The 12,758-nt window shown below is 38.2% G+C and overlaps 1 protein-coding gene across 1 annotated transcript; it reads left to right on the top strand.

The window, feature by feature from the left end:
• Positions 1–215: 215 nt before the first annotated feature.
• Positions 216–9,964, top strand: LOC306660077 (myoregulin-like). Its single transcript, XM_079138162.1, has 3 exons — positions 216–974; positions 8,990–9,115; positions 9,739–9,964. The coding sequence occupies exon 3, from the start codon at positions 9,759–9,761 to the stop codon at positions 9,897–9,899; it is 141 nt and encodes a 46-aa protein (XP_078994288.1). The 5' UTR covers positions 216–974; positions 8,990–9,115; positions 9,739–9,758; the 3' UTR covers positions 9,900–9,964.
• The last annotated feature ends 2,794 nt before the right edge of the window (positions 9,965–12,758 follow it).

A 12,758-nucleotide genomic window follows, 5' to 3' on the forward strand; every position in this document is an offset into this window, starting at 1 on the left:
ATTTGAAAAAATGGAGAATTTTCAGACCTGTGCTATGGCAACAGGCAAGTGGAGCTTAAGAATGAAGCAATTTTAACAAGCATTCCTCCATCAAGACATATGATACACCTTAATGTAGTTCAATAACGTTTGTCTAAGTATCAATTTTCTTTTTAACACTTATGACAGAGCCAGTGTTTACTGTCATTTAGGTCTAAAGACACATTATTAGTGATCTGAACAATCTGAAGTCAATTGAGGGGAGGGGAAAGGGAGAAGATAAGAGTGTTGAAATTTTTTGAAATGTAGCTTTTCAAAAGAAGTCACTGCAGATCAGAAGCCAGGTCATGATAATACCCCTGTTTCTACCATGTCAGTTTTACAGGTTCCCTGTTATGAATGGCACCAACCCCAGGTCCACTCCCCTCTCCCACACATAACTATAATTTTCCAGGAATAATTTAAGGATCTTGGAGGGAGGGGGACTAATGAGCTAACAGTAAACAAACTTAAAATTGTTAATGTACATTTGAAAATCTATTTGTTGATGTATTTTGAAAACAGGAGAGTCAAATAAGGCAAAATATATACATTTGAAAATAAATTTAGTTATCTACAGAAAAGGACTGATCAGAAGAGCAGAGGGTGGCATAATCATTGCGTTTTCAGTATTAAGGGTATTTTTGCAGGTTGGCGGTGGAACTCAGAGCACTTACCATCAGGGCCTATTGATTATGGAGGAGCTGGTCCCCTCCTGGTGGCTTATTTGAGCTGCTGTATAGGATATATTTGTCCTAATTTACTCCACCTGTGTCTGTCAGTTCCTTTCCACTTGCCTCCTCCATGTCATTCTGGCTCATGTTTCTTCATAAAGCTCTAAGCCAGTTATTAATAACAGCCCAGTGAGCTCCCGATCTACCAAGAGCATATTGTGTTTTTCACCAGAAAGAGATTATTCCCTTGACTTTGGACTTTTCTTATTGAACCCCTGAACAGTAAGTGCTGTTTTTTTTTTTTTTTTAACTATAGCATTTTAAAATATTGGTGCAGGAGGGAAGTTAAGGGGTATTCTTGTTTGCTCCTGGTAGAAGAATATAGTAGGGTAAAACTAAGACTCACAAAGCCCCTTTCCATTTCCTGCATATAACACCTCTGCAAGTTTTATAAGGTGGATTATGAGAGATACTAATTAATTAGAATCCCATGCCTTTCATTTCCTTTCTGGCTAAATAAAAGCAGGAGGAGAAGCAAGGGATTAATAATACTATATATAAATTACTTGACTAAGCCCTGTGGCAGGCTTGGTACTCCTATCTCCCTGTGTTTTCTCTCCAATCAGAATTTCAGTGACGTCAAAAATTAGTTTCACATTTGAAAAGTAACATGCAGGGAAGTCGGATGGGAGACATGGGCCCTTGTTTTTCCATGTTCCAGGTTTGGGTCAGAGAAGGTGCTGTCTCATTGAGTGAGTCCATTGGGTTTTTTGTTTTTTGTTTGTTTTTTTTTTTTTTTTTGCTTTTTAGCCAAAGGCTTTGTGTCTGCAGCCTTCTTTTGTAATGACTGCTTCTGAGAGTCCTGCAAGACAGGTCACTGTGCTTGCTTTCTGGAAAATGAGGGTCCTGAAATCCAGAAAGGCAGATGCCTTGCTTGCTCCTTGTGAGCAGAGCTGAAACCTGACACTCCAGTCCTTCTACAGGACCACAGACTAGCATAGCTTTCTACTTTGCTGATACATGTTCAGTTCCTAAACAAGTGCATCAGACTTCCAGATAGAATGTGTAAGGGAGGTATTATAATGACTTGGAAAGGGGCCTGGTTTGGAACACTTACAAGTTGTGCAACTGCAAGTAGGAACTCAATCACTCCGAGCTTCAGTTTCCTCTTTTGTGAAATGGGAATCATAACCTGTTTTACTGGGTTGTCCAGTTTACTCATAATGTACCTCAGTGGCCAAGTATAGTGACAGCTATCTTAAAGTTCTTTATAGAATCCTCCTTCAAAATTTTCTTAACTCTTCCTAATCATCTCTCATTTGTTTCATATTCAAAACCATAAGCCATGCAATGCAGAGGATGGGTGGATGGAAGGTGGGGTATTAGCAGCTCAGGACATTACAACTACAGTTAAGATCAATGATGATGGGAAGCTCCAGGAAACTTTCAGAACATAAGCCATTGCTTTTCATAAACTTACCAGCTCTGTTCTAATCAGCATTCTTAAGTTTTTCTTTTAGTTGCAGTACTTCTATGGTTCCAAAGAATTGGTTCCCACCTTGCCACATTTTATTCCATTCTGTTTGGCTAGGACAGAAAGCAAAGTTTGTCTCTGAGGTGCCTACTTCCCACAGGTTACCCTGTAACTCAGGAGATATGATAAGATTTGTGTATTCCTATAAGCTTTCATTCTGCAAAGATGCACTTAATTCCTGCTGGGTGAAAGATATAGAATTAGGACAGGAAGGGCCTCGTAAGCCTTTTAATGTGGAAAAAGAAGCCATTTTACAGATAACTCTGGAAAGAACCAGAATGGTCTTCCTCAGAGTTCAGTTCCTTTTAGGGCCTCTCCTTGGGTGTCATCCTCTATGTAAGGACTTTGTGAGGCATAAATACCTGAATGTCACACCTCATCCCCCCTGCCAAAAAGAAAAATAGTGATCGAACACTCACTTTGTTGTAGGCCTTGTGCTAAATGCTTCAAAGATCACTTCTTTTCTAAAGGAGGTCACAGTCTTTGATTAAAACTTGAAATTGTGTTCTTCAATTTATCCAACTACTTTCTCAACTAAGCTTGACTCAAGATAAAATACAGCTGGTTTGAGAAATCACTTCTGCACCTAAAAAGCATTAAAAGATGGCAGCAGTGATTGTCTATAGAGGGGTGTGGGTTGCAGGCTCAGTATGCAGTTGAAGAGGCTTTCCCAAATGATTTTGGGAACTCACACAAATTCGGAGATTCTCTACTCTCTGTTCCTTGACCCCAAACCTGGGATGACACTTCTTTGGATAGCTGAGTTCTGCAGATAAAACCTTCACCAATCTAACAAATAACCCCCCTCATTCCTATTTCTGTTTCTTTTTTTTTTTTTTTAATTTTTTAAAATTCATTTTTATTGTAAACAAATGGGATACATCTTGTTTCTCTATTTGCACATGAAGTAGAGGCATACCATTTGTGTAATCATACATTTACCTAGGGTAATAGTTTTTGATTTATTCTGTTATTACCCCCCCACCCCTCCCATCCCTCTTATCCCTCTATAGAGTCCCTCCTTCCTCCATTCTTAAAAATATGGAACACTTCATGAATTTGTGTGTCATCCTTGCACAGGGGCCATGCTAATCTTCTCTGTATTGTTCCAATTTTAGTATATGTGCTGCCGAAGCGAGCACCCTATTTCAGTTTCTTTAAACCTCTTCAAGGACAGCTTTGGTTGGTGCTTCTGTGTTGGGGCTCTGTCAAGAAACTGTTGGTCCCCAGCCAGGACTCTGGGCATTTTGTCTGGCTTTGTACAGCTGTGATTCATGAGATGGTTGGGAAAATTGCAGGGATAAGGTTGATAACATGGTGATTATTTTGATACCAGAATATCTCTACATGTCAAGGTTTTATAACTGAGTAATTTATGCATTTTAAGGGCAATGTACAATCTGTTTCTAGTGGGAATATGACAGATGGAAATCTCAGCCTTCAGGACTCCTGGTTGTGGATGATTAAAGGGACACTTTTGTTCATGTATGGAAGAGAGTTCATTTTAGGTCCAGGGCATTGACTTCAAACATTTCAAGCATGGCCATAGATGGCTTGGGAAAGCCAAAACCAGTAAGTATTGACAAGGAAGGAAAAGTATGAGAGGTGCAGTCTGAGAGGGGAGAAACAGTGGTTCCGGTCCCCCTGGAGCCTATAGGCAACCAGGGCACCTTCACAAGTGGATCTAGGCAGGACAGGGCTCTGCTGCTCAATTTCCCAGGACTTTCCCTATCTTAAGGGCTATTGGTCCCCACTCATCAGTCTGAGTTGCTCCATCTCTCTTCATCATAGTTGCCTGCAGGGAGGGGGCCATGCTTCTGACTCTGCTGCTTCATCAAAGCACTGTTTATGGGGTGGCAGGCAGCATGTTGGGCCCTTGGCTTCTTACCAGTGCTGTGATACTATGGCTGGGGCTATGGGTTTTGGATATAAATGCACCTCCATCCAAATCCTTGGTCACCTCTTGCTAAGTGTGTCATAGCACATTTGGATAGATTGGCTAACTCTCTTGGCTTAGGTCTTTTGACTAAGGAAGCAGTAGTATTAGTATTCCACCTCATGAAGTTTTATGAGATGAAAATCAAAGTGTGTGTGTGCTTAACTTTAGTTTTGAATTAAATCCTTTCAGATCCATGCAAGACAGATGTTATGTCTCTGCTGTCTGGATGAAGTAGCATCTGAGGTTAAGTGCCTGGTCCAGGGCTGCAGAGCTAACAGTGCCAGAGCCACAATCTAAAACCAGTTCCATATGGCTCCAAACCCTATATTCTCTCCTCATCCCACCTTGATGACTGACCATCTGTGACAAAACACATGTTTTTGTTTTCAGTCGAAGTTTATTTTGACAAGGTTTTTCCTTGTGACCTTGACCTGCCAATTTAGCTGTTTTTTGTTTGTGATTTACTTTATTCTGGAATTTCTGGTCTTACATTGGCTGGAATCAATGATGTTGTGAGATGGAGAAGGTAGACCCTTTCCAAATAACCAAGTCTGATGAAACACAAGTATATAATTTATCATGAATGTAAATATTTGCCAACACTTGAATGGTGCTAACTCTTTGTGACCTCATACAAGTCTGTATACATCTCTGGGTCTCATTTGCCAAAGGAGAAGTTTATGAAAGATCAAATGTCATTTCTGTTGCCAACATTTCTTTTTTTTTTTTTAATTTCAAATTTTTCACTACTGTGGTTCCTCTTAACTGGAGTGAGGAAAATCACCTTGAAATCATGTTCTAATCAGGAAACAAAGTAGGACAATCAGGGCTGCCATCATTTGAAATCCATATGCTGTTTGTTTATTCTCATAAGCCTTCTCCCATACGAGGCTCATGGCAATGTTAAGTAAATTTCTCTGATATGTATAAAATTTTATTTCTGATATAATTCAGCTTTGGGCAGAATTTAATGGTGATATGATTAGTTGAGAAAATGAAACTTGAACTAAATGTCAGGGTATCTTTAAAATTGTTTTCTGGGTAAAATGGTCTTTATCTACATATTTTTCTTCTTGTGATTGTCATTTGAACAAAATGAACTTTCAGTCTTCCAAGACAGCTTCTACTTTAAGTGCAGTTCATAAGTTGGCACTAGTCGAGAGGTATTTATTGCCAGAGATTGTAAAGTACTAGGATTCAGGATGGATAAGACTGTCCCCAACTTCTAGAAAGACAGAAATTATCTATGGTGTGGTGCGGGGCAATGGATACAACACAGTGGAGTGACTGGCCATTTGTTATAGAAAAGTGGGAAATAAATTCTGAGGTGGTCACAATGGATCCCAGAGGAAGTAACACTGAGTCTCAAAAGATGAGTAGAAGTTTAACAGATCTGTGTGCTTAGGTGGTAAACGAGCTTGAGAATGATTCATTCAAGGGGTACCATTTAGCAGGTAGCATGGTAGAGTATAATTTACAATATTACCACTGATTAGTAATTGCTTGCTTTCTAGGCACAAGTATTATCTCATTTAATTCCTCCACTATCCTATGAAATAGGACCTTTTATCATCCTCAGTTTAGAGAAGTTCTAACTAAGGCACAGAGTGTTAATATAACTTGCCCAAGGTCTCTTGATAAGTGGCAGACCTGAGATTCAAACCTTGGTTTGATTCAAGATCCTTACTCAACTACCAGGTCCTGGGAGCATTCTTGTGTCTAGTTAATGTTAAGAGGGTTAAGGAGAGAAACTTGTCAAGTATAAGGTTACCAATGGTTAGAAACAAGAACAAAAACATCATATCAATAATAAATAAGAATAAATTAGATAATATAAATAGACAATAAGAAACTGTACTTTTAGTTAATCATGTTGCTAGACAGTCAACTTGTAGTTGTAGTCTGGGGAATGTCCCGTGGACAAAAGGCAGACTGTTTCCATGTGAATAAATTAATGGCTCACTGTTGTAAAGACATCTGTCAAATTCTGAAGCCTCTGGGTACAGAGAGGTCATTGTTTGATGATCCACCATTTTTCAACAAGCAGTTCACATTTATAGAAAATAGCCAGGACCAAAGAAGAAGAGTGGCTATTAATTATGTGGATAGTTCCTTTCCAGTATGATCAATTTCCATTGTATTATAGTTTCTTTACTTTATACAAAAGTACTTAAACTGTGTGTATTCTTTTGTGACTTGCTTTTAAAAAACCTAATAATAAGTTTGTAAGATTTCTGTTTTGTAACCATAGTTTAATTTTTATTACTGGTAATATTTCATTGTGCGACTATGCTGCAATTTATCTATGTACTAATGGGCACTTGGGTTGTTTCCAAGTTGAAGATATTATGAATGATGTTTGGATGTGTGTCCTGGTACAGACAGCCTGATGCTTCTTTAGGGGTAGTACTGAGCAGTATAATGGGTGGCCATAAGTATGAGTTGTAATCATATTTAAATATTTTCTAAGTAGTATTTCCATGATTTTATTTGATAATAACCATCAAATGGACAATGATATTCCATTGAAGTCATAGTTTATTTAGCAGTCTCCCTTATTATTGCTTTTAATTTTTTTTCCTATAATGAAAATGACACTGTGGATATGACTGATGGATAAGATGTATGTGTTTACCTTGTGAAAATATTGTTTATGATTTATTCACTTATGATTTATTATTCTTTCAATTATGATTTATCTACTTTTCTATGTGTATAATACACAGATTAAGCATCCCTAATCCAAAAATCTCAAATTCAAAATGCTACAAAGAGTGAAACTTTTTGAACACCAACGTGACAGTGACACCAACAATAAAACACTCTGCACTTGACCTCATGTGATGGGCTGCAGTCAAATCACAGGTGCATTAAAAATATTGCACAAGATTACATTTTAGGCTATGAAACAAGTGAATTTCTAGTTTAGACTTGGATCCCATCCGTGTTGTGGGGTGCAGCTTAAGAAAAGACCGATCACCACTGAGAAGTTCAAATTTGAGTCTTTATTAGCCAGTCCAACTGACAACACCCAAAATGGCTATCACAGCCCCTTGTGTGGGGTTGCAGGGGTTTTTATACTAGCAGTCAGTATACCAATCATGATTTAAAACTACAGACTAACATCATGAGATCTAAAATCATAAACAGAAGGGGAAGTGGGTCGAAATGACCTTAGTTGGGTACAAGTTAAAGAATGGATAGTAACATCTAGACAATCATTGCTGACAAGATACATTGTCCAAGAAAAAGAGAACAATTTTACATTATATAAGAATTGCCATTTTGTGTTGCCAAATATACTATGCTAAACAACTGTTGATGGGTACAGAGGCAGGGTGTTCCCATGGGAGAAGCATTTCCTATATAACATGGAGTCTCAGGGTAAAATGGAGTTTGTTTAGTCATTGCCCAGGTAGACTGGCCTATAACATTTCCATGGAGTCAAATATGTCAACCTGTCACAATCCCTCAGATATATCATTCTGTATATGTAACAATTACAAAATCTGGGGAATTCAGAAATCTGAAACACTTCTGGTGTCAATCATTTGGGATCAGGAATATTCAACATATACTTCAATTGATTAAAAAAAAGAAGTCTTACCTGTGGTGTCAGGGCAAGGCAAAAAGCGGTGAAGGCTTTTGAGTGTAACACCTTTATATTTAAGGCATGCCATTCATGTTGCCAGCTCAGTTTAAGCTTCTTTGACTGTTCAAGATAGAAATGATGAAGAGGGAAGCGACACCATGGGAATGCGGCTTCACTGACACAAAGGGATTAGCACAGGGGTTAGGGTTCCCAGTTGGACTCTGTGTGGAAGTGAGGGGTGGGCTTTCACAGACAGAAAGGTGGGCTCCTGCAGGCACATGTCTTGTCAGTTCTTGGTTCTCAGCACTGGGAGCAGCGCTTGACACTGGGATCTGCTCCTGTGCACTGGGACATCTGCACTAGGCTGGGAAAAGATGGTGGGGACACTCGTAACCCCCACCCCAGGGAGGTCATATAGAGGTCAAGTTCAGGCATATTGCTCTTGTGGGGTTGTGGGAAAGCTTGGGTAAGGAGTCAACAGCTCCTAAACTTGGTCATTGATGGAAATATATTTTTTGAAAGAAACTTGTGTTAGGTGGGATAACTTGGTTGGGGAGTGGGGCCCTCCCAGCACTGTCTCAATTCACATAGATTATCCAAAGGAGAATTACATGGTTGAAGAATATAGGAGTCATATTTTAAAGGCTGTCGTTGTTGTTATAAACCGACTCTTCCATTTTTTTAATTTTTTTTTTTTTTTTTTTTTTGCGGTGCTGGGGATCGAACCCAGGGCCTTGTGCTTGCGAGGTGAGCACTCTACCAACTGAGCTATCTCCCCAGCCATTTTTTGTAATTTCTGAAAGTGATACAAAATTCCAAAACTTATAATACTTAAAAATCAGACATACAATCTCTTGAGTTATTCTCTTACATACAGAAGTTTTTGTTTTGTTTTGTTTTTGGTGTTGTTTTACCATGAAGATATTGAAGCATCTGTTTTAAATATTGTTTAGGAAATTTTTTCTTTAAAAATTATGAATGTTTGCCCTGCCACGAAAACTCTAGAAGTCTGCTGAATTTTTCTATTAAATGTTCAGGTTTTAGTCATACATTCTGATCAAATGAAATTAAAATGTCACATATTTCCAAAGCCCATTCTTCAACATCTCCTTCCTGTCTACCATTGGAAGTTATTTTAGAGTTTTTGTAGGCGGACTCCCCGCCCCTCTTCTACCTCCACTACTTCCACTATCTCAAGGTCCAATTAAACCTTTTAATGTGCTTTGACACAGGAACCAAGGTTGCTAGGAGACCACCTGTGCTGAATGCACTTGGTCTAGCAAGAGCAGACAGAAGAGAAAAATAGATCCAAAAACCCGAGGAGCTGTGTTACCTACCACTACCTGGGATTAATTCAGGTGAGTTTAATTCAAAGATATGGAGAAAATGAAACATTTGATGTCCCTTCAGTGACCAAAACATGAGGGAGGAGTAGGAAAGGTCAAGGAAATAAGAACTTTTTTTGTTGTTGTTTTAATTCTAGGCTGGTGGTGTGGGCAAGTGTGGCACTTGCCCAGCACATGTGAAGCCCTGGGCGTGATCCCAAGCAGTAGGGGAAAAAAATGTTTTGTCATTACCTACTTTTCCCCATGTTTTTAAATCCTCATTTCCTGGTAATACCAACTGTACAGCATAGAGGAATGGCAACTTCATGAATGCCAATAAAATGGTTAAGTGATAAAGGACTGAAGATCTTTTATAAGCTAACTGCTGATGGTGTGAAAAGAGCTATTTCTCATTTTTAGAAAGAAAGGGAAATTTGGCATTTGGCATATAGACCACCTGTGATGGCTATGACATGGTGAAAGTAAGTTGGGGAAAAATATTTTAGTTCATTGTTTGGTTACAAATAAATATGAAGTATTCCCTAGAAGACATATCTTCATCACTGTATTTTAATGATGCAAATATTAGGTTGAGTAAAAAGAATCAAGATGATGAATGTGTTCACTTGTGGATACTTTTCTCTTTTTTCCCCTAGCAAGCAGGAATATTCTGAATATGACTGGAAAAGGCTGGATATTAATTTCTACTACTACCCCCCAAAGTCTGGAAGATGAAATTTTGGGAAGACTTCTAAAAATTTTATTTGTTTTATTTGTTGATTTAATGTCTATTATGTATGTTGTTATAACTTCATAGAAAGCTGACTGACTTTACATGTGCATTTCAAATTAAATTCCAGTGAATAAAGATTTGTATTTTAATATGTGGAGTGATTTTTAATTTGATGATATCACCAATTCATTTTAGAGGCCAAGAAAGCATTAAAACAAAAACAACGTTGTGCATTCTTTAGTACTTTATGGTTTATAAAAAAAGTTCACAAAACTTGAAGTGGAAGGTTCTTCCCCCAAAATCAACACCACTGAGTTATAAAACTTCTTCATTTTTAAACATTGTTTTTATTTGGTATATTGACTGAAATTTGTAGGTGATATTATAAGTGAAGTTGATTTTTAAGGATCTATGCCTACGTGAAATTTTATATATTTCTATTTTAATGTACCACACATAACATCCCAGAAGCACAATTTTGACATACAAAATGATAGCTTATGTTCATTTTCTTATATTCTTGCTTCATTAGTTTGTAGGTAGATTGCTTTTCTTAAACTTGGGCAATTAAATAAGAGCAATATTTCTACTAAGAAACACTTAAGAGTTAGGAATGGAAATATTTAAAACAGATTCTTTCAGGAAAACAGGATTTATAAGCAAAGAAGGGATAATAGGGGATGACTTGTGTTGGTTTCCTTTTGGGGACAAAATGTTCATTATATGCCATTTAATGGGCATACAGTAAACCTAGGATACAGGAGTGCGTTGTCCCCATTTTACCAGTGAAGAAACCAAATCTCAGAGGGATTGTGCCAGACTGAGGCCGTAACCAGGAAGTGGAAGAACTAGGTCTTGAGCCTTCCCAATTTATAGTTCCCTCCAGAGGAAACCAGTAACATGTTACTAAGATACTATAGTTAAAATTTGTAAAATTCAACCTTTTTATTATTACTAATGCTCCATTTATGTTCTTATTACTGTATTTAGTATTGCCCACGATTATTTTCTTATTTCACATTGAAAAACATTTTATCAAGAGGAAAGATTAAGGTCCAGGGCCATAGCTCAGGGGTAGAGCACTTGCCTAGCATGAAGCAAGTACTGGTTCCACGCCCATCATTGAAAAAAAAGTTTCTTTTTCTCATGCCTAACCTAAAAATTTACTCTATTGCCTTATTTTCTTAATTCCCTAAGTGTTAGACTGTAACTGTTGGATCGCTTTTTAAGCTTTTGAAAAACAAGTTCTCTCTGTCCTTTAGACCTTTTTTATTTTTCCTTTCTCCTTTTTTTTTTTTTTTTATTTGGTGGTCCCGGGGCTCATTCTAACCCCTTTCCTTCTTATTATTTTTTTTTAAGAAAAAATATTTGCTACATATTTGACAGAGAAAGAAAAAAAGGGTAATTTAAAGAGTTATTAAAATTCAGTAAGAAAAAGAAATAGAAAAAGAGTAGTTCACAGAACTAAAATGCAAATCACAAATAAACATATAAATACATACTTGACCTCACTTCTAATTAAAGAAATGCACTCTTGCTAAATTGCTCAGTATGGCCTCAGCCTCCCTATTTGCTGGAATTATTAGTGTGTGCTATTGCATCCCACTCACTTTTTGAGTTTTTATATTGGACTCACACCCCTAACAAAATTCTGATTTCTTCCGTGTGACGACTGTCTTCTCAGATTTGGCCCCATCATTAATGCAAGGTTTCATGAGGATCTAATGAAGTATGGAAGGAACTGGACCTTTGAGACATGTTCCTTAACTGGTTCTTACCTAACTTTTCAGTGGTGCTGGATATTTAAACGTATTCCAAACAGAGACAAACTGAGCATTAATCGAAAATTGTAATAGCACTCATTAATTTGTGAAGCACTTAGTGACAGAGGTTGTAAATGGTTTAATGTTTTAGGTGTCCTCCTGATTTAAATGACAGACATACAATAACATGAAGTCATGTAACAATCTAGTAAGAGTGGACATTTCCTAACCCTGGAGCATGGTGGGTTGAACCCTGGAGCATGGTGGGTTGAACTGAGGGCACCATTTGAGAGAAGCTCTTAAATGTGTGTTATTTATGTGACCACTTACACCCCAGTTGTTCTGGGTTGTTCTCTGCATGACAGTTTGCTGATCTCACTGGGACCATCCTATTAACTGGGCAAACTGAGGGCAAGATGTCATGTGGGCCAGTCTAAGACCAGCAATGAGTGCAGACTTATTTATAAACCCACGGGAGAGGCCCCTGGACATGTCCTGCCATTTGACCTGGGAACAGGGTGAGGGAAGATTAGTCTGAAAGCACGGTAAGTCCTTAGTGGCCAACTGTGTTTCCAGTATGAACCATTGCCCTTTCGGCCAGGAGGTGGCTATAAACTGATCTGCAGAGTGTCAGTGCCCCTGGACTCCTAGAAAAAGTGTGATCTCAAGGCACAGAGATTGACCTTTCAGCTGTTGTTTATGGAAGTTGATTATGACTTGTACCATGGAGACTATTTACTCAAAAATATTTGTCAAGCACCCACTGCCTATCCAGAAGTGTTGTAGGTTCAGGTCTATATTGGAGAACAAGAGCGGCAGAGTCTCTGTCATCATGAACTTGCTTTCTGGTGAAGGAAATAGACAAAACATTGATAAACACATGAGAATTTCATGTGCTGCGAGAAAATAAAACAGAGTAATTGGGGAGAAGGTTTATGTGATTTTGAGTCTCCTGGGCAGAGAACTGGAAGATGAGTGAGGACTCAAAGAGAATAATAGGTACAAAGGGTGCGAGGTAGGTCAAACTCATCCAAACACGTTAGGAAGACCTGTGTGATCGTAGCTCAGTGAACAAATGGGAAGATAAATTTTCAGGATTTCAGCTTCTGTGTAAGTTCTTTGACATTTGTCCCACCACTGAGTTAGGATACTTCTCCATGGCAAAAGGCAGAGAAAACAT

Source organism: Sciurus vulgaris (assembly GCF_902686455.1).
Source record: "Sciurus vulgaris genome assembly, chromosome: 4".
In the NCBI taxonomy this organism is placed as follows: Eukaryota; Metazoa; Chordata; class Mammalia; order Rodentia; family Sciuridae; genus Sciurus; species Sciurus vulgaris.